This window comes from Aquarana catesbeiana, unplaced genomic scaffold, assembly GCF_042186555.1.
Source record: "Aquarana catesbeiana isolate 2022-GZ unplaced genomic scaffold, ASM4218655v1 unanchor233, whole genome shotgun sequence".
Classification (NCBI taxonomy): domain Eukaryota; kingdom Metazoa; phylum Chordata; class Amphibia; order Anura; family Ranidae; genus Aquarana; species Aquarana catesbeiana.
In genome coordinates, this window is record NW_027362661.1 from 3,183,077 (window position 1) to 3,204,942 (window position 21,866).

A 21,866-nucleotide genomic window follows, 5' to 3' on the forward strand; every position below is an offset into this window, starting at 1 on the left:
CACAAGCCGATCAGCGGGTCCCTGGCCAATGATCGACTGCCGGCACCTGATCAGCAAGGAGCACAGGACAGAGCTCTGTAGATGTACACAACACAGAGCTCTGTCCTGTCAGTGAAAATGTGCCGGTTTTTGTTTCCCTGCAAAGCACATCCCTTACCAGGCAGCTTGGTCAGGTAATTACACACTCTATCACAAGCATGAGACTGAAGGTATGGCTGGCTTAAATCAGGTTGGTTTCCACCCAGATTCTGGCCACAATCAATGACCTTGTAGGTGGGCAGATAGACAAGTAAAAGCACCTCACAGTAAACACACCAATCACCGTTAAGCTGGATACACACTATCCAATGTTCTGTAGATTTTTTCCTTCACATTTACCAAAACCATATAATATGGAGTTCAAACCTTAGGAGTTTCAATTTGTATGCAATCAGGCATGCCCTTGCACTACATGGCTTTGGTAAATCTAAAGAAAATCAGACAACAAAAGTTGTATAGTGTGTATGGCGTCTTAGGCACACATTTAACCCTTTGATCGTCCCTGGATGTTTAACCCCTTCCCTGCCAGTGTCATTAGTATAGTGACAGTGCATTTTTTTTTTAGCACTGATCACTGTATTAGTGTCACTGGTCCCCAAAAAGTATCAGTTAGTGTCAGATTGGCCGACATACTATCACAGTCCCGCTATAAATTGTTGATCACCGCCATTACTAGTATAAAAACAAATAAATACAAATTCCAGTATATATATCTCATAGTTTGTATTAGGGGTGCACCAATACCATTTTTTTTACAACGAGTACGAGTACCGATACTTTTTTTAGTACTCTCAGATACCTACCGCAACTGCTTTGTTTTAACTTCAGCTGTCAGCAATGGTACAAAGCATTGAAAAGTTATTTACAAATGAAATAGATTTTTTAGTTAGTTAGTGAATATTTTTACACATATATATTAATAAAAGCAAACAAAAAAAAGTTTTAATTGTTTATCGTTTATGAAACAGGCGTGAACAAAAAAAAAAAAAAGCAGGAAAATAACAATTAAATGAAGCAGAATAGGGAGGTAATTAAGGCTGCTTAGAGTAAATTAAGGGTTAATAAGGGATTAAAAAGAGGAACATTTGCCCATCCCTTTGTTCTGCAGATGAAGAAACAGAAAGATACAAAAAGAAACAATGTTTCTTTTAAGATTATGTTAATAAACATTGCCGCATGTTTTTTTTTTTTTTTTTTTTGACAGTTCCAATTACCGGACTTCTTTAACACTTCAGCTGTCAACAGGGAAGACCCCACTGACAGCTCAAAAGAACCAAGCCTGAAAGTATCGGTTTCAGGTATCGGTGCATTTGCAAGAGTACCGATACTTGTGCAAATACTCGGTATCGGCACTGATACTAGTATCGGTGCAACCCTAGTTTGTAGATGCTAGAACGTTCGTGCACACTAATCAATATACATTTTTTTTTGCCAAAAACATGTAGCAGAATATATATTGGCCTAAATTTTTGAAGAAATTTGATTTTTTACATTCTTTTTTATTGGATGTGTTTTATAGCAGAAAGTAAAAAATATTTTTTTTAAATTTATAGCGCAAAAAAAAAAAGTGGTGTTCAAAAAATACCACTAAAAAGAAATCTCTATTTGTGGGGGAAAAAAATTATATAAAAATTCTATTTGTGTACAGTGTTGCATGACCTACAATTACCAGTTAAAGTAATGCAGTGCTGAATAGCAGAAAATGGCTGGGTCATGAAAGGGGGGTAAATCTTCTGGAGGTCAAGTGTATAAATAGGCATGTGATGAAATCATTTTTTTTTTTTGTAAGTCCCATGTTAAGTGCGAGGCTCAAAAATATTTTGGATTTCTCCACTGTGACAGATCTCCATTTTTTTTAAAGCATAACATTTTTATTGAATTTAGAATAAATATTACATGACAGGATGTACCAAAAAAATCATCCAGAAACGGTTGTTAACTCAATATATAGGGATATACAGACTTTCAGTATCACAGTGTACAGCACTGCATGCATAAACAGTGATTGCAGTACACATGTGAGATATCACCACAAATTTCAGAGTGAGAGCAATAATTCTACCACCAGACCTCCTGCATAAGGCCCCATACACACTATACAACTTTTGTTGTCCGATTTCCTTTAGATTTAATAAAAAAAGGGCCTGCCTGATAGCAAACAAATTGAAACTCTTAAGGTTTGAGCTCATATTATATGGTTTTAGTAAATCTGAAGGAAAAAATCTACAGAAAATTGTATAGTGTGTATCCAGCTTTACTCTAAACTGGTAGCCTGTGAAGGCTTTTAAAGCATCACCTATGGAGGTTTTAATGTGTTGCAGTTTGTCACCATTCCACAAGTGGGCACAATTTTAACCACTTCAATACCGGGCATATTTTGGCACTCCTCTCCTACATGTAAAAATCATCATTTTTTTTGCTAGAAAATTACTCAGAATCCCCAAACATTATATATTTTTTTAGCAGACACCCTGGAGAATAAAATGGCGTCATTGCAACTTTTTATCTCGCACGGTATTTGCGCAACAATTTTTCTAACGCTTTTTTTTTTTTTTGAAGAAAGAAGTTTCAAGATTTAAAAAATAACAAAACAGTAAAGTTAGCCCAGTTTTTTTGTATAATGTGAAAGATGATGTTACGCCGAGTAAATAGATACCTAACATGTCACGCTTTAAAATTGCGCACACTCATGGAATGACGCCAAACTTCAGTACTTAAAAATCTCCATAGGCGAAGATTAAAAATTTTTTTACAGGTTACATGTTTAGAGTTACAGAGGAGGTCTAGTGCTAGAAATGTTGCTCACGCTCTAACGCACACGGCGATACCTCACATGTGTAGTTTGAACGGCGTTTACATATGTGGGCGGGACTAACGTGTACGTTCACTTCTGAGCGCTAGCTTTTTTTTATTATTTTATTTTACTTTATTTTTACTTTCTTTTACAACATTTTTTTATTGATCACTTTCATTCCTATTACAAGGAATGTAAACAACCCTTGTAATAGGAATAATTTATGACAGGTCCTCTTTATGGAGAGATGCGGGGTCAATAAGACCTCACGTCTCTCCTCCAGGCTGGAAAGCATGAGATCGGAAAACATTTTTTTACCGATCTCATGCTGAAAGCCGCGATCGCGGCTTCGGTTATTTCCGGGTACCCGGGCGTGACGTCATAACATCACGCCCGGGCCTCCGACGGTCATAGAGATGACTGGTGACCATCTGGTCACCAGTCATCTCTATCGTCGTCATCTGGCGCCGGACGATTCTTTCTCCAGGCCCCCGATGGCACGGGAGAGCCCAGAGAAGCACCGGATGGCGGCGGGAGGGGGGATGTCCCCTCCCGTCGCCTGTAAGAACGATCTAGCGGCAGTACCGCTATGATCCTTCTTATGGTGCACGGAATCCCTGGCTGAAAACAAGGATATCAGAATGATGCCTATAGCTGCACCCATCATTCAGATATTCCCACTGAAAGTCCAGGACGTCATATAACGCCCTTGGGCGGGAAGTGGTTAAAGCATGACATGTTTGGTATATATTTACTGAGCGTCACATCATCATTTATATTTTAGCAAAACAGATTGGGCATTATATTGTGTTTGTGTGCACTAAAATGTAATGACAGTGTATTTTTTCCAAAAAGTTTGCATTTGAAAAGCGGTTGCAAAAAAATGTGTGACATAAAAAAAAAAAACAGCAACACCCACCATTTTATTCTCTAGGGCCTCTCCCTAAAAGAAAAAAAAAAAGTTTGGGGGGTTCTAAGTTATTTCTTAGCAAGAAAATGCTGATTTTTACACGTGGGAGAGAAGTGTCAGAATTTGCCAGGGGGTTAAATAAACTTCTCCTGACATTTAGGGGTCTATTCATAAAAAACAAACAAACTGCATAGCAATTAGCCTGGGGAAAGTGCATTTACATTCCTTCTGCCCGAATTGTGGTTTTTAGGTTATTTGCTGAGCTGGTCGAAGGTTTTCCATTGACTTAAAATATAAAATGTTGCATTTGTGGACTAGATGGTGCTAAACCCTATGATACCTAGCGCCATCTAATGGCTGAATGCAAATATTCAGTTTTAAATCAATTTTTGGTTTAGCTTTGATTAACTTATGTCCACCGTACTCACAAATACAGCAGTATGACCTATTTGTATGAAACCTTGCCTGACGAAGAAAACAAAGGGGTCTACTTACAAAAAATGAATTGGACAAATGTGACATAAATTCATCCAGCCGTTACAAATTCTAGACATATTTTATTTAACACTGATTTCCTATGATCATCATCTACTGGCCATATTGCAGTATTTTTCCTGAAATACTTCCATCAGTGTCACGCTTATTCCTAATGCAGGTGGTCAGACACTATAGCTGGCTACTGTGTTCTATACCTATAGCAGCCCCCTTTACCATAATACAAGTAGGCCTACCGCTACTCAGTTGCCCCCAGGACTTATACCCAATGCTATAGTGCCTGGCCACCATAGTAAGGCAGGCAGGAACTGAGAAAAGCACACAGGTACTTCCGATTAGCAGACAGCCAGAGTGGTTCTATGACAGTCCAGGTAAAAGGCAGGCAAAGTTCAGAGAAAAATAAATCTGAGGTCATACACAGGGAAATCCAATCTAGCAGAGCAGGACAGACAAACAGGCAGCTTGGTCAGGTATTTACACACTATCACAAGCATGAGACTGAAGGTTTGGCTGGCTTAAATCAAATTGGTTTCCACCCAGATTCTGGCCACAATCAATGACAAACAGACAAGAATGCCACAACCAAAATCAGGATGCCGGAACCAGCAGCTCTAATGGAGCAGGAGCGCGTACACGCCTGAATCAGTAAAAATAGCACAAGACAACATTATGGCCACTAGATGGAGCCAATGATCAAGGCTGCTTTTAAGGCAGTACAGCCAGGCCTCCTGGACCCCATTACTTCAAAAGGGGGGCCCAGGCACCTGCAGAGCAGGAGGGTCCACTGTACTGCCTTATTGTTGGCACCAACCCTTTTGTGCCTGCTCCTGCAGTGCTGTTGGCTTCTAATCCTCTTCCTCTCTCAATTCTCGCGGCGTAACATAATTTTTCACATTATACAAAAAAATTGGGCTAACTTTACTGTTTCCTTTTTTTATATTCATTAAAGCGTATTTTTTCCCAAAAAAAAATGCATGTGAAAGACTGCTGCGCAAATACAGTGTGACATAAAATATTGCAACAACCACCATTTTATTCTATAGGGTCTCTCCAAAAAAAAATAAATTTTTATATATATATATATATATATATATATATATATATATATATATATATATATATATGTTTGGGGGTTCTAAGTAATTTTCTAGCAATAAAAACACAAATTTTAACCTGAAACCAACAAGTGTCAGAAAAAGGTTTAGTCTTTAAATGGTTAAACTTCCCTCATTTACAGACCGAAATTCATTCCTTTTGAGCTACACAACAAAACGTTATAATGTTTATACTTAGCTCAGCAGCTGAGGAATGTTGTGATACTTGGCAGACTCCCCTTTTTTTTTTTGATAGCTGTCGGCTTGAGCAGAGAATTCTCTGCATAGAAAGAATCTTAAAAATGCTTTGTTAAGATCACGAGGAGGAAAAAATTTAGCGATCTCGATTCTTAATGATTAAATCGTGCAGCTCTACCGGGGACCCCTGTGTGCCCCCCCTCCCACCTGCTGTCCATGTATCCCTATGTGCCCCTTTCCCCTGCAGTACTGCCAGCTTCCCTTGTCTCCCGCCAGCAGTTACTGGAGGTACACGGGGAATTATTTCATGGTGGAGAGTGGGGGGAGGGTGGAAAAAATGTCATATTTCCTGGCCTCTTCCTTTCCTGAATTAACAGTCAGTGATCAGTACCGATGTCTCCTGTGTCCGTTTATCACTGAAGCATAATAAACTGTTTACTATGCTTTAATTTGTAAATGAACAGGAAGCCTCCAAGCGATTCCTATTCATTAATCTCCATTGCAGCTGAGGCTACAGAGAAAGGGACTGATGAATCTCTTTCCTCGTTTCCTTTCTCTGTCTCATATGTGAGACATCAGGAGTCTGTTTAGACCAGAGATCTCAAACTGGCGGCCCTCCAGCTGTTGCGGAACTACAAGTCCCATCATGCCTCTGCCCATGGGAATCATGATTGTAACTGTCAGCCTTGCAATACCTCATGGGAATTGTAGTTCTGCAACAGCTGGAGGGCCGCCAGTTTGAGACCCCTGGTTTAGACCCTCTTATATTATCCCCTTGATGAACTATCCTCCAAGGAACACCTCTGTACCAGGGTGATTGATTTTGGTCATTACAAGCCTGATTGATCAGGCATTGCCTGTAGTCACAGTTCAACGCCCTAAAGAGCATAGCTCTTGTGAGTGTAGGAATTATCTGAATGAACTAACTACAATTTATATAATTTCTGGGCAGCTGTAGAATGCGGAATCCGCAATACAGTACCTGCGTCTGCGCCAGTGGGTATACACACCTTTATCTATGGTCTCATGGAATTCTTTCTGGACTGTACGGTTCATTAAACATTTTCCATTTACAATCTAATTCATTTTAGTATGGAAGATCATTTATAAGAGTGACTGCTGGGTTGAATTGATTTTTTTTCACTGGAATTGTTTATCAATCATGGTGATTTTTCTATAATAAAATATATTTTTACTCAACTATGGTGTTCCGCAGATGTGACCTTCTTAGTAGGAATTTCTTCCTCCTTCCTTTTTGCACACCCTCTTCTTCTATCCTATGCTCCCTGACACCTTTAATCTCTCCCTCTCTACTGGCACCTTCCCTTCCCCTCTAAAGCATGCACAGATCACTCCCATACTTTAAAAGCCCTCACTGAACCCCACCAACCTAAGACCCCATTTTATTGCTTTCATTCACCTCAACTTTTAGAATGCTTAGTCTACACCCATCTGAGCTCCTACCTTACTGAAAACAACCTTCTTGACCCCTTACAGTCTGGCTTTCGCTCGTAGCACTCCGCAGAAACTGCCTTAATAAAACTCACTTACGATTTTTTTCTAACTGCTAAAACCAATGGCTACTACTCCATACTCTACTAGACCACCTTTCTGCAGCCTTTAATACTGTTGACCACTCACTCCTTCTTAATAAACTCCATTCCCCTGGCCTCCAAGATTCTGCTTTATGCTGGTTCTCCGCCTACCTATCACAGCGCTACCTACAACTCTGTCTCCTTCTCTCCATTTCCTCTTTCTGTGGGGGTCCCCCAAAGCTCTGCTCTTGGACCCCTTCTCTATGTACACCTCCTCCCTTGGTCACTTGATAACTGCCCACAGCTTTCAGTACCGTCTCTAGTGTAAGGTGTAATCTAGGTGTAATCCTGGACTCTGACCTGTTCTTTCAGAACCAAATCCAATCGCTATCAAAAGCTTGTAGAATTCACATCCGTAACATCTCTAAAATCCCCCCCTTTATAACTAATGAAACCATCAAGCTACTCATTCACTCCCTTGTTATCTCTCACCTCCACTATTGCATTTCCCTTCTCATAGTCCTACCTCCCCATAGGCTATCCCCTCTTCAGTCTATCATAAATGCTGCTGCCAGACTTATCCACTTTACCAACCGCTCAGTGTCTGCCACCCCTCTCTGACAATCCCTCCAATCCGTGTCTGCCACCCCTCTCTGACAATCCCTCCAATCCGTGTCTGCCACACATCTCTGACAATCCCTCCAATCCGTGTCTGCCACCCCTCTCTGACAATCCCTCCAATCCGTGTCTGCCACACCTCTCTGACAATCCCTCCAATCCGTGTCTGCCACCCCTCTCTGACAATCCCTTCACTGGTTTCCCATTGCCCAGATAATTAAATTCAAAATACTAACAATAACATACAAAGCCATCCACAACTCAGCCCCCACCTACATCACTAATCTTGTCTCTAAATATCACCCAAACCGGCCTCTCAAGACCTCCTGCTCTCTTGTCTCCTCCTCCAATGCCCATCTCCAGAGCCTCTTCCATCCTCTGGAACTCCCTACTTTAGTCTGTCTGTCTATCTCCTATCTCTGGCTGCCTTCAGGCGATTCCTAAAAGCTCACTCCTTCAGGAAAGCCTATCCCATCTCCAACTAACCTTTTATCACTTCCATCAGCTCTTTCCCTAGTGTTATAACCCTTTGCACCACCTGCCCCACCCTATTAGATTGTAAGCCCTTATGAGCAGGGCCCTTTTATATTTTTATTTTATTGTATATGTACGGTCTCCCTTTGCATTGTAAAGTGCTGCGCAAACTGTTGGCGATATATAAATCCTAAATAATAATAATTATATCTTTGGTGATCTCTGATCTCCTTATGAACTGTTTCTTACATGATGAAGATCAGCCATGGAGTATATCTGAGGTGTATATCAGGGTGTGCTTCTTCCCCACATGAGAACTGTGATGTCCAGCAACATTCATATAGAAGACATTTCCCGCACTCAAGGCACTAATACACTTCGAGGGTTGTGTGGGATCCCTGATGTACAGGAAGACAGGACTTCAGCAAGGAACAATTCCCTCACTCAGGACAGAAACATGGCTTCTCCCCCGTGTGCAATCTCTGATGTCTATGAAGATGGGACTTCTGTGAAAAACATTTCCCACACTCAGGACAGGAAAGTGGCTTCTCCCCTGTGTGAGATCTTTGATGTCTATGAAGATGGTACTTCTGCGAAAAACATTTCCCACACTCAGGACAGGAAAGTGGCTTCTCCCCTGTGTGAGATCTCTGATGTCTGTGAAGATGGTACTTCTGTGAAAAACATTTCCCACACTCAGGACAGGAAAGTGGCTTCTCCCCTGTGTGAGATCTCTGATGTGTGTAAAGATGGGAATTCTGTGAAAAACATTTCCCGCATTCAAGACAGCAATACGGCTTCTCTCCTGTGTGAGATCTCTGATGTTTATAAAGATTGGACTTCACTGAAAAACATTTTCTGCACTCAGGGCAGGAATAAGGCTTTTCCCCTGTGTGAGACCTTTGATGCTTGACAAGATCTGCATTTGTTACAAAACATTTCCCGCACTCAGAACAGGAAAGTGACTTCTCCCCCGTGTGAGAACTCTGATGTCTGTAAAGATCATGTTTCCTTGAAAAACATTTCCTACACTCAGGACAGGAATACGGCTTCTCACCCGTATGAGATCTCTGATGTGTGTAAAGATTGGATTTCCGTGAAAAGCATTTCCCGCACTCAGGACAGGAATGCGGCTTTTCACCTGTGTGCAATCTTTGATGTGTGTAAAGACTGGACTTCCTTGAAAAAGATTTCCCACACTCAGAACAGGAATACGGCTTCTCTCCTGTGTGAGATCTCTGATGTGTGTAAAGAAGGGACATCTGTGAAAAAGATTTCCCACATTTCAGACAGGAATATGGCTTTGCAGACATATGAGATTTCTGATGTCTGTAAAGATTGGATTTATCTGAAAACCTTTTTCTGCACTCAGGACAGGGATACGGCTTCTCCCCCGTGTGGGACCTCTGATGTGTGACCAATTTTGCTTTGAATAAAAAACATTTCCTGCACTCAGAACAGAAATATGTTTTTTCCCCTGTGTGAAGCCTTTGATGTCTGACCAGATGTGATTTCTGTGTAAAACATTTCTCACACTCAGGACAGGAAAACGGCTTATCCCCTGTGTGGGATCTTTTATGCACATTAAGTTTGGATTTAGAATGGAAACACTTCCCGCACTCAGTACAGGAAAAGCTCTTCTCTGTTGGAAGGACGGCACCGTCCCTCACAGTCTGAGGTTCCTCAGGATAAGAGGAATACGATGGTCCATCTACACTGTGTGGTGCCGGATGGACATTTGAGGTAGCCGGGTTTTCTCCTGGACTATACTGCGTGATGTCCTCATCTTCTACTTTACAGTCTGGAGACAAAGTGAGACAATCCTCTGAGGTTTTCCTCATCTCCCGTCCATCTACTAAAATAGAAATAAAAAGATTATTACTAGACATGAGCAGATTGGTTCCCCTAAACCAGGACTCCGCCCACATCAGGCAGCTTTGTCTCTGAGGATCTTACAATTCCCCCCTCAAGGTAACTAGTAAATGGGTCCTCTGATCTCCTACCAGTTCATTTCTTTATTTATGGACCTTAGTCAGAGAGTGAGGAAACAACGAGAACTGTCTTTTATAGGAGTGACAGTGATGAGGGGATTATAGGACGAGTGTCCCCACCGCCTCTATCACTCATTACCATCTTCCCAACATGAAAAATCAAAAGTGCTCATTTTAAAGGCTTATATGCAAGTTATTGCCATAAAAAGTGTATAGGGACCCGGGTCCTGCCCCAGGGAACATGTATCAATGCAAAAATAACTTTAAAAACTACCTTTTTTTCAAAAAAAAATTTTTTTTAATTGCTCGCAGCTGTAATGCATTTCTGGATCCTGGCAATATAGATAAAAATCATATCAGATATTAAGGGGAATTCCACGGCAAAATTATTATTTTTTTTAATGGTGCAGGGGTCCCCCCAAAATCAATACCAGGCCCTTTAGGTCTGGTATAGATTTTAAGGGGAACCCCGTGCCAAAAAAAAAATGGTGTGGTGTTCTTATCTGAGCATGCAACTTGGAAGGTTGCAGGAAAAAGCAGGGGGACGAGAGAGCGCCTCCCCTCCTGAAACATACCAGACCACATGCCCTCAACATGGGTAGGGTGCTTTGGGGTCCCCCCAAAGCACTTTACCCCATGTTGATGGGACAAGGGCCTCATCCCCACAACCCTTGCCCGCTGGTTGTGGAGGTCTGTGGGTGGGGGGGGGGGTTAACGGAATCTGGAAGCCCCCTTTAACAAGGGGGCCCCCCGATCCTACCCCCCCTCTATTTGAATGGGTATGGGGTACATTGTACCCCTACCCATTTACCAAAAAAGTGTCAAAAAAGCAAAAACGACAGAAGACAGTTTTTGACAATTTCCTTTTTTTTTTTATAAAGTGTCCCGCGATGTAAATCCATTGTCAATCACGGTGCCCGATGGTGCCAAAAAAAATTTGGAAAAAAAACCTGAAACTTTGCCTCCATGGCTTCCCCGCCACTACCGTCTCTTCGCTTTGACAGCTGTTATATAGGCAAGGGCGGGGCCACCGGGGGATGTAACTGAGTGACCCCGCCCCTTCTGATGTCATGTGACATCAGAGGGGGGTGGTTACATCACTGGGTGGCCCCCCCTTGCCTATATAACAGCTGTCAAAGCAAAAAGATGGCAGTCGCAGGGAAGCCTCCCAAGGATGCAAAGATTTTCCTTTTTTTTAATATTTTTTGGGACCGTCGGGCGCTGTGATTGACAATGGATTTACATTGCGGCACACTTTTTTTTTTTAATAAAAGGAATTGTCAAAAACTGTCTGCTGTAATTTTTACTTTTTTGACACTTTTTGGTGAATGAGTAGGGGTACAATGTACCCTATACCCATTCACATAGGGGGGGGTGGGATCTGGGGGCTTCCATGTTCTGATAAGCCCCCCAACCGCAGACCCCCACAACCACTGTGCAAGGGTTGTGGGGATGAAGCCCTTGTCCCCATCCCCATGTTGAGGGTATGTGGCCTGGTATGGTTCAGGAGGGGGGGAAGATGCTCTCTCATCCCCCCCTTATCCTGCAGCCTGCCAGGTTGTATGCTCGGATAAGGGTCTGGTATGGACTTTGGGGGGGACCCCCACGCCATTTTTTTTTAAATGTTGGCATGGGGTTCCCCTTAAAATCCATACCAGACCTGAAGGGCTTGGTATGGGTTTTGGGGGGACCCCCACGCCATTTTTTAAAAAATTTTAGCGCAGGGTTCCCTCTAAGCACTTCAATACATGGTGTTATATATACTACACTACACTGCCTGCATTGACTGAATATAGAGTCTACACTAAATATCTAGTCTACACTAAATGCAGAGTGTATGTGTATCTGTATGTGTGTGTGTGTGTATGTATATATATATATATATATATATATATATATATATATATATATATATATATATAGTGGGGCGTGGACTTTACCCCCTGAGCCATGATTGGCCAATCAGCAGAGCCTGCTGTGATTGGCCAAAGCATGCAGGTCAGGTGCATGCTTTGGCCAATCATAAAGACACAAATGAACTGCGATCTCGCAGTGCATTATGGGGCATTCCGCGGCACTCGTACATCGGCTCATGACCTATTCCCAACACAAGAAGTACTAAATTTAGTCATGAATAACAGCGGGGCTGAGCCCCACCAGAGGTCAGAGAGTGAGGATGGGGGGAGAACAACCAAGATGGAGACTGGACTGATCCTGAAGACCACCATCATTGGGTTATTGACTCCTCCCTCATTATCACTTTCTGTTTAAGGTTCCAAATTTGAGGCTGTTATCACATTATTATCAGCATGTAAAAGTCTGTGCTCCAATCATATCATCAGATATAAAATGTCCAGCTGGTAGGAAATGGGTGCAAAAGTCAGGACTATGTGAGGTACAACTTATTGTATAAGATACAACAGTGAGGATTTTATAGCATCAGAATTATGTAATGTACAACATAGAGCAGGGCTCAAAACTTCCAAGTCCTGCGTTACTAGCCAGGCCACCAGTTGCCCCACCCAACCCCTACGCCACCCCGCCCCTAAACATACCCTCATAAATGATCTCATAAAAAAAAGACACTTAGATGTTTTATGCAGAACCAAGTTATAAAAATAAAATATTAACAACAACTTTATCCGTGCCCACCATTGCAGCCTGCCCATGTCCACCAATGCAGCCTGTGCCCACCAATGCAGCCTACCTGTGCAGAGGAAGAGAGGAGAGAAAGAGGATTGCCAGCCAGATGATCAGAGCGCCGAGGAACATCACAGTTTTCATTTCAATTGCTGTCTTTTCCCTACACTCACTGTCACATACAGCCCCTCCCCCTGGCTGGGGAACTTTGATATACGTCACACGGCCCGGGATTGGACAGGTGATCTGTTTATGAAAGTCCCCAGACTAGGAGGAGGGGCTGTATGTGTTGTATTTCCAGTACAGTCCTCAGGAAGGATGTACTGGAAATGGAGCGAGTACAAAGAAGGGCAACAAAACTAATAAAGGGTCTGGAGGATCTTAGTTATGAGGAAAGGTTGTGAGCACTGAACTTATTCTCTCTGGAGAAGAGATGCTTGAGAGGGGATATGATTTCAATATACAAATACCGTACTGGTGACCCCACAATAGGGATAAAACTTTTTCACGGAAGGGGGTTTAACAAGACTCGTGGCCACTCATTAAAATTAGAAGGAAAGAGGTTTAACCTTAAACTACGTAGAGGGTTCTTTATTATATTATTATTATTATACGAGATTTATATAGTGCCAACAGTTTACTCAGCGCTTTACAATGTATAAGGGGGACAACACAATTACATTACAGTTCAATACAAAAGGTACAGGAGGGCCCTGCTCGTAGAGCTTACATTCTAAAGGGAGGGGGTGGTGGTACAAAAGGTAATAGCTGCAAAGAATGATTTGATGGGGGTGGCTCAGGGACAGTTGTTAGGTGGGTGTGGGATAGGCTTCCCAGAATAAATGAGTTTTCAAGGATCTCCTAAAGGTGGACAGGGTAGGGGCTGATCAGACATACTGGGGCAGGGAGTTCCAGAGGATGGGAGAGGCTCTGGAGAAGTCCTGAAGGCGAGCATGGGAGGAGGTAACAAGGGAGCTAGAGAGCAGGAGGTCCTGGGAGGAGCGGAGGGGGCGATTAGGGCGATATCTGCAGATGAGGTTGGTGATGTAGATGGGGGCGATGTTGTGAATGGCCTTGTATGTTATGGTTAGCATTTTGACTTTTACACGGTGGGGTAGGGGAAGCCAGTGAAGAGATTGGCAGAGAGGAGCAGCAGTCACGGATCGATTAGTGAGGTGTATTAGTCTAGCAGCAGCATTCATAATAGACTGAAGGGGGGATAGCCTGCTTAAGGGTAGGCCATTAAGGAGAGAGTTGCAGTAGTCGAGGCGGGAAATAATCAAGGAGTGAATAAGTTGCTTTGTAGTGTCATTAGTCAGGAAGGGTGGAATTCTGGAGATGTTGCGGAGGTTAAGGCGGCAGGATTTAGCCAGTGATTGGAAATGGGGGCTGAAGGAGAGGTCAGAGTCAAGGATTACACCCAGGACTCTGGCATGTGTGGAGGGACCAATGGTTGTGTTGTTGATATTAATGGTGAAGTCACAGGAGGGGGACCAGGAAGGAGGAAATATAACAAGCTCAGTTTTAGAAAGATTAAGTTTGAGGAAGTGGTGTGACATCCATAACGATATGTCATTCAGCAAGTTTGAGATCCGTGAGGAGATAGTGGGGGTGAGTTGAGGAGTGGAGAGATAGATCTGTGTGTCATTGGCATAGAGATGGTATTGGAAGCCATGGGAGGTGATCAACTGGCCCAGGGAAGAGGTATAGAGTGAGAAAAGGAGAGGCCCAAGGACGGAGCCTTGGGGTACCCCAACAGAAAGAGGAAGGGGAGCGGAGGAGATGGAGTTGTAAGTGACGCTGAAAGTGCGCTGTGCGTTCTTTACTGTAAGAGCGGCAAGGATGTGGAGTTCCCTTCCACAGGCGGTGGTGTTAGCGGGGAGCATTGATAGTTTCAAAAGACTATTAGATAAGCACCTGAATGACCGCAACGTACAGCGATATACAATGTAATACTGACATATAATCACACACATAGGTTGGACTTGTGTCTTTTTTCAACCTCACCTACTATATATGTGACAGTGAGTACAGAGAACACACAGCAATTGAAGTGAAAGCTTTGATGTTCCTTGGCACTCTGATCATACAGCCGCCTGTTCTCCTTTCTCTTCCCCTCTGCGATCACTGAGAGAACGGCTCCCATACAACCTTGCATACCGGCAATGCCCCCCACCCCGCTCCCAGGCAGCCCATTCTCGCCAGCCCTCATTTTCCACTCGCAAAAATTTGAGGACTGACACAGACTATATAGTGCAGGTGTTGGGAGTATGTAATGTACAACATAAACTATATAGTGCAGGGGTCAGGACTATGTAATGTACAACAGAGTATATAGTGCAGGGGTCAGGAGTATGTAATGTACAATATAAATTATACAGTGTAAGGGTCAGGACTCATAATATTGGTATTCAGTAATCAGTGGAAGATTAAATGTTTACATGAGACAAGTTGCAGAGGTCCCACACCGCTGCCTCCCATCTCCTGAGACTGCACTCAGTGACTTGGGTCTGAGACTATACAGACATATCCCTCCACCCGGCACAGCTAGCAGACAACAGAACAAGTAATCCTGGGAGAATTGTTCTGTCAGAGATCTTGCCATACCCGGGTATGGGGAATAAGACCCAAAGCACATACCCCAGGTGCCTAGGTCTAGTAACGTCTATGGTGAAAATGAACATTTTGCTGCCCCAGAATCTCCATAAATCCAGTCTAGATACATAAATTGTGTCTGCAGCACAGAGAAGGAAGATTATCCGAGAGAAATACAGGAATACAGGACGGGGAACACAGCTCAGGAAACCCTAGCTAAAAAAAAAAACTTTTATTTATTTTTTTTTTACATATTATATCCAGGTAGTGTCATCCTCATGAAGCATCCACTGACATTATGATGTTCTGTTTTGAGATAATAGCATTAGTAATTATGTATGTTATTGTGGATTGCTTTTTATATGCCAGCCTTTTCATATGCGATTTTTTTTTTTTTTATTAATTTAGCATCTAGGCAATATTATCTTTATACAGCACCCACTATTTTTACGATATTCCATTTTGGAAATAATACAAACTACGCATGCTATTGTGGATCACTTTTTATATGCCTGGTTTTTCATATGTCTACTTTTTTGTGACGTGTTCCATTACACGGAGTCATGCCAGGTTTTCCTTCTTGCCTTTTTAATTCACCGGTGTTGGTTAATCATGTGACTTTTGTATACACTATATAAAAGTGTTACTTATTTGTTTTTCATCAGCCATGACTAAGGACTAACGTCTGAAACGCGTTTTACAGCTTTGTACAAGTATTTAATAAAGAAATACCATTTTGGATGTTATCCTGATTGCCGACTATCCTTCTTCTTGTTCTGGTACGTTGGAGGTGTCAGCAGCCTCAAGGTCTGAGCACCGGGCGCAGCTTTTATGTGGGAAGGTTGCAGCGCCTATAAACCTGTTTTCACAGCTCAGGAAAGTGACCAGGGGATTACAGGCTGATATCACACAGTCCCCACCCTACTCTGGACCAATCAGTGAGCAGTATGGGTGGAGGAATGTATTTAGTGTTAATCACCCACCTGTGCTGATCTCTGTAGGAGTGTCCTCCTCTATAAATGTCCTCGTTATTCCATCCTCCTCCATAGACTGCTGATCATCCCTCACATACCTCTCTTCTTCTTCTGCTTTAACCTCAAATTCTATATCGATTGGATCTCCACTCTAAATCAAGAAAATGAGAGAGAATATCATCTGTAAGATATAAGCTTTATTACTGTGACATCACAAAAATCCACACATTTTCTCTATAAGTGTAACATAGTAGGTGAGGTTGAAAAAAGACACAAGTCCAACCTATGTGTGTGATTATATGTCAGTATTACATTGTATATCCCTGTATGTTGCGGTCATTCAGGTGTTTTTCTAATATTTTTTTTAAACTATCGATGTCCCTTGCTGAGACCACCGCCTGTGGAAGGGAATTCCACATCCTTGCCGCTCTTACAGTAAAGAACCCTCTACGTAGTTTAAGGTTAAACCTCTTTTCTTCTAATTTTAGTGAGTGGCCACGTGTCTTAAACTCTCTTCTGCGAAAAAGTTTTCTCCCTATTGTGGGGTCACCAGTACGGTATTTGTAAATTGAAATCATATACCCTCTCAAGCGTCTCTTCTCCAGAGAGAATAAGTTCAGTGCTCACAACCTTTCCTCATAACTAATATCCTCCAGACCCTTTATTAGCTTTGTTGCCCTTCTTTGTACTCGCTCCATTTCCAGTACATCCTTCCTGAGGACTGGTGCCCAGAACTGGACAGCATACTCCAGGTGCGGCCGGACCAGAGTCTTGTAGAGTGGGAGAATTATCGTTTTATCTCTGGAGTTGATCCCCTTTTTAATGCCAATATTCTGTTTGCTTTGTTAGCAGCAGCTGGGCATTGCTGAGCCTATCATCCACTAGGACCCCCAGGTCCTTTTCCATTCTAGATTCCCCCAGAGGTTCTCCCCCCAGTGTATAGATTGCATTCATATTTTTGCCATTATTTTACATTTATCTACATTGAACCTCATTTGCCATGTAGTTGCCCACCCCATTAATTTGTTCAGATCTTTTTGCAAGGTTTCCACATCCTGCGGAGCAGTTATTGCCCTGCTTAGCTTAGTATCGTCCGCAAATACAGAGACTGAACTGTTTATCCCATCCTCCAGGTCATTTATGAACAAATTAAACAGGACTGGTCCCAGCACAGAACCCTGGGGAACCCCACTACCCACCCCTGACCATTCTGAGTACTCCCCATTTATCACCACCCTCTGAACTCGCCCTTGTAGCCAGTTTTCAATCCATGTACTCACCCTATGGTCCATGCCAACGGACCTTATTTTGTACAGTAAACGTTTATGGGGAACTGTGTCAAATGCTTTTGCAAAATCCAGATACACCACGTCTACGGGCCTTCCTTTATCTAGATGGCAACTCACCTCCTCATAGAAGGTTAGTAGATTGGTTTGGCAAGAACGATTCTTCATGAATCCATGCTGATTACTGCTAATCATACCATTCTCATTACTAAAATCTTGTATATAGTCCCTTATCATCTCCTCCATGAGCTTGCATACTATTGATGTTAGGCTAACTGGTCTGTAATTCCCAGGGATGTATTTTCGCCCTTTTTTAATTATTGGTGCTACATTGGCTTTTCTCCAATCAGCTGGTACCATTCCAGTCAGTAGACTGTCAGTAAAAATTAGGAACAGTGGCTTTACAGTGTTGTTCCACCACCACCGCCTAAGGCCCAATTTTTCTGCCCCTGTTTAACAGTGACATGTAATTACAATTCTTGATATAGTATTTCACAGTAGAGCCCGTTCCAGCGCCCAGCAAGAGTAACTGTGAGGGCTTACAGTGTTCTGGTACCAACAACACCTAAGGCCCAATTTTACGCAGAGTGTATAGGGCAGGCCATATAGTATATACAGGCAGTCCCCTATTTTCAAAAATCCAACTTACAAACGGAGGTAGACAACAGAAAGTGAGAGAAAATCTACCCCTAGGAAAGGGAATTTTCTCCTGTAAGAGTTAATATGGGAAAAAGGTGTCTCCTCCACCGATTTATCACCAATCCTTGTTTCCCTTAAAAACCCCAAATTTTCAAAATCCAATTGTTATTGGGACAGAAAGTGAGGTGAAATCTTCTGAAGAAGAGCACAGACAGCAAAACAAATGTCACAGGGGTGATAACCCTTCCCTATGTTTTCCAAAAAGCTTTAAAATAGATTTTTTGGCTGGAGCTACACTTACAAAATGTACCTGTTCCAAATTACAAACAGATTCTACATAAGAACAAACTTACAGTCCCTGTCTTGTTTGCACCGCCTGTATACTGCTGTTCAGAGTATATAGGGCCTGGGGGCCCCAAGCCTTTTCTTTTTTTAATTTGGGTGCGGGGTTCCCCTTAATATCCATACAAGACCCAAAGGGCCTGGTAATGGACTGGGGGGTACCGATGCCATTTTTCTCAATAATTTTCATCCTTATTGCCAGGACCTGACATTACATTACAGCCGCAAGCAGTTTTAAATGACTTTTGTTCCTTTAGAAATGTCATTTTGTGCAGGGACTGTTCTAAACACGGAAAACACGCGCCACTTTACAGGCATACTATAGACACCCCCAGGTATGATATTTAAAGGAATATTTCACTTTTATTTTTTTACTTTAGGCATCATTAAAATCACTGCTCCCGAAAAAACGGCCGTTTTTAAAACGTTCTTTTCCATTGATACATGTCCCCTGGGGCAGGACCCGGGTCCCCAAACTCTTTTTAGGACAATAACTTGCATATTAGCCTTTACAATTTGCACTTTTGATTTCTCACGTTCGAGTCCCATAGACTTTAACGGTGTTCTAATGTTCGCGCGAAATTTCGGGCCGTTCGCATGTTCTGGATGCGAACCGAACCGGGGGGTGTTCGGCCCATCCCTAGTCATGAGGACACTGCAGTTTTGGTTACTGAAGCCCCCCCGATTCCCTCGTGAAGACTGAGGAGAAGAATAAATCCAAAGCCTTTGCCATCTCTCCATTCTTAGTAACCAGATTCCCTTCATCATCCTTTATGGGACCAATATGATCTGACTTCCCTTTCTTACTATTTATGTACTTAAAGAATTTCTTGGGATTTTTTTTTTTTTACTTTCCTCCGCTATGTGCCTCTCATGTTCACTTAGCTGCCCTGATTGCACCCTTACATTTCTTGTTGCATTCTTTGTAAAGTTGTAATTCTGATGATGATCCCTCAACCTTGTATTTTTTGAAGGCTTTCTCCTTTGCTTTTATATGCATTTTTACGTTGGGGTTAAGCCACCCAGGACTATTATTGGCTCTTTTAAATGTATTTTCCATTAGGATGCACTGGCTAATGCCCTTAAAACATACCCATTTCTCCTCAGTGTTCTTTGTTCCTAAGATGTTATTTCAATTTTTATCCTCTAGCAAGAATCGTAGTTTAGGGAAGTTGGCTCTTTTGAAATTCAGTGTCTTTGTATTCACCCTATGTTCCCTATTTGTGTGATTTATAATAAAACTAATTGACCTGTGATCACTACTTCCTAAATTGCCCCGAATTTTCACATCAGGTCTGTATTGTTGGTAATCAGTAGATCCAGTAACGCTTTATTTCTAGTCGGTGCTTCTACCATCTGACCCATGAAATTGTCCTGCAAGACATTTAGGAAATGGCGAGCTTTAGACGAATGCGTGGTTCCTTCCACCCAGTCTTTCTCTGGATAATTAAAATCCCCCATTATAATGACACTTCCCATTCTTGCCGCTAATCCTCCCTCTGGTTATGGGGCCTATAGAATACTCCCTGTATTACTTTCCCCTTAGCTTCATCCCTTTGGAGCTCTACCCATAAGGATTCCACCTCCTCCCCAGCTCCCTTAGTGATGTCATCTCTCACATTCAATTGTACATCATTTTTGATATACAGGCATACCCCCTCCCCCCTTTTTACCCTCTCTATCCTTTCGATATAGGGAATACCCTTGAATGGTTGCCAGCCAATCATGAGAGCTGTTGAACCAAGTCTCTGTAATTATTACAAAATCTAAATCCTCCTCGTACAACAGTATCTCTAGTTCTCCTATCTTGTCCGCCAGACTCCTGGCATTGGTGAACATGCCCCATAGTATGTGACCGGTCTAAACTATCTCCTTATTGGGTGCTCTGGGGTTGCAAATAGGACTTGTTACAATAAATTACCTTGGGTCCTCTGGAATATGTTCCCCACTGGCTAGGTCTACCTCTGGACCCTCCCCCGTCGCCTAGTTTAACCACTAAGCCACCGCCCACCGTCATATGACGGTGGGACGAGGCTTCTCTTGTTCTGGGCGGACGTCATATGACGTGATCACCCTCCCGAGCCACTAGGGGGCGCGCGCGTGTGCCTGCTGCGTCGCTCGGGACCCGGTGCGCGTGCCCGGCGGCCGCGATGTCCACCGGGCACCCGCCATTGCCAGGTAACAGAGCAGGACCGTGGATCTGTGCATGTAAACACAGATCCATGTCCTGTCAGAGAGGAGAGGAGACCGATGGCGTGTCCCTTGTACATAGGGACACCGATCGGTCACCTCCCCCAGTCAGTCCCCTCCCCCCACAGTTAGAATCACCTCCCTAGGTCATACATTAACCCCTCGATCGCCCCCTAGTGGTTAACCCCTTCCCTGCCAGTCACATTTACACAGTAATCAATGCAATTTTATAGCATTGATCGCTGTATAAATGTAAATGGTCCCAAAAATGTGTCAAAAGTGTCCGATATGTCTGCCGCAATATCGCAGTCACAATAAAAATCGCAGATCGCCGCCATTACTAGTAAAAAATAAATGTTTTTTTTATTATAGCAAAAAGTAAAAAATATTGTGTTTTTTCAAAATTGTCCCTCTTCTTTTGTTTATAGCGCACTAAATAAAAACCGCAGAGGTGATCAAATACCACCAAAAGAAAGCTCTATTTGTGGGGAAAAAATGATACAAATTTCATTAGGGTGCAGTGTAACATGACCGCGCAATTGTCATTCAAAGTGCGACAGCGCTGAAAACTGAAAAATGGCTTGGGCAGGAAGGGGGTGAAAGTGCCCTGTATTGAGGTGGTTAAAAACCCTAGTTTTTTAAACGTTCAAATCCATCAAAAAAGATGTATTACGACACTTTATGGCGGCGGCCAGAGTAGTGATTCCCCGTCATTGGAGATCGACAACCATGCCTTCCCTGGGGGATTGGGCTACTGAAGTGGACCGCATAAGGGACCTTGAACGTCTGTTGGCAGAGGACTACAGTAAAGATGAACAGTTTTCTCTCACCTGGAATTCATAGTCCGTGTTTCAATACTCCTCTGAGTTTATCTCCTGGGCTGAACACGGCCTGGATGACGTCGCCCTGGGACCATGATAGAGTGATCTTTGTCCCCTCTCTTTCTGCCCCCTCTTGTCTGCCCCTTTCTCTTTTCTCTATATTTAAATACACCCTTCGGAATCCATCAAGCCAACGTAGCATGGCTTCAACTTATCTATTGTTACTGATTT

At 42.8% G+C, this 21,866-nt stretch overlaps 2 protein-coding genes across 6 annotated transcripts in view; one reads left to right on the plus strand and one right to left on the minus strand.

The window, feature by feature from the left end:
* Positions 1–21,866, plus strand: part of LOC141121841 (uncharacterized) — a 168,785-nt gene that overhangs the window by 106,927 nt on the left and 39,992 nt on the right. The gene's annotated exons all lie outside the window — the stretch shown is intronic.
* The window catches only part of LOC141121905 (uncharacterized), a 619,894-nt gene that overhangs the window by 62,490 nt on the left and 535,538 nt on the right, over positions 1–21,866 (minus strand). Inside the window, 2 exon segments of the mRNA XM_073611661.1 lie at positions 8,615–10,012; positions 16,367–16,508. Coding sequence (XP_073467762.1) covers positions 8,615–10,012; positions 16,367–16,508 — 1,540 coding nt within the window.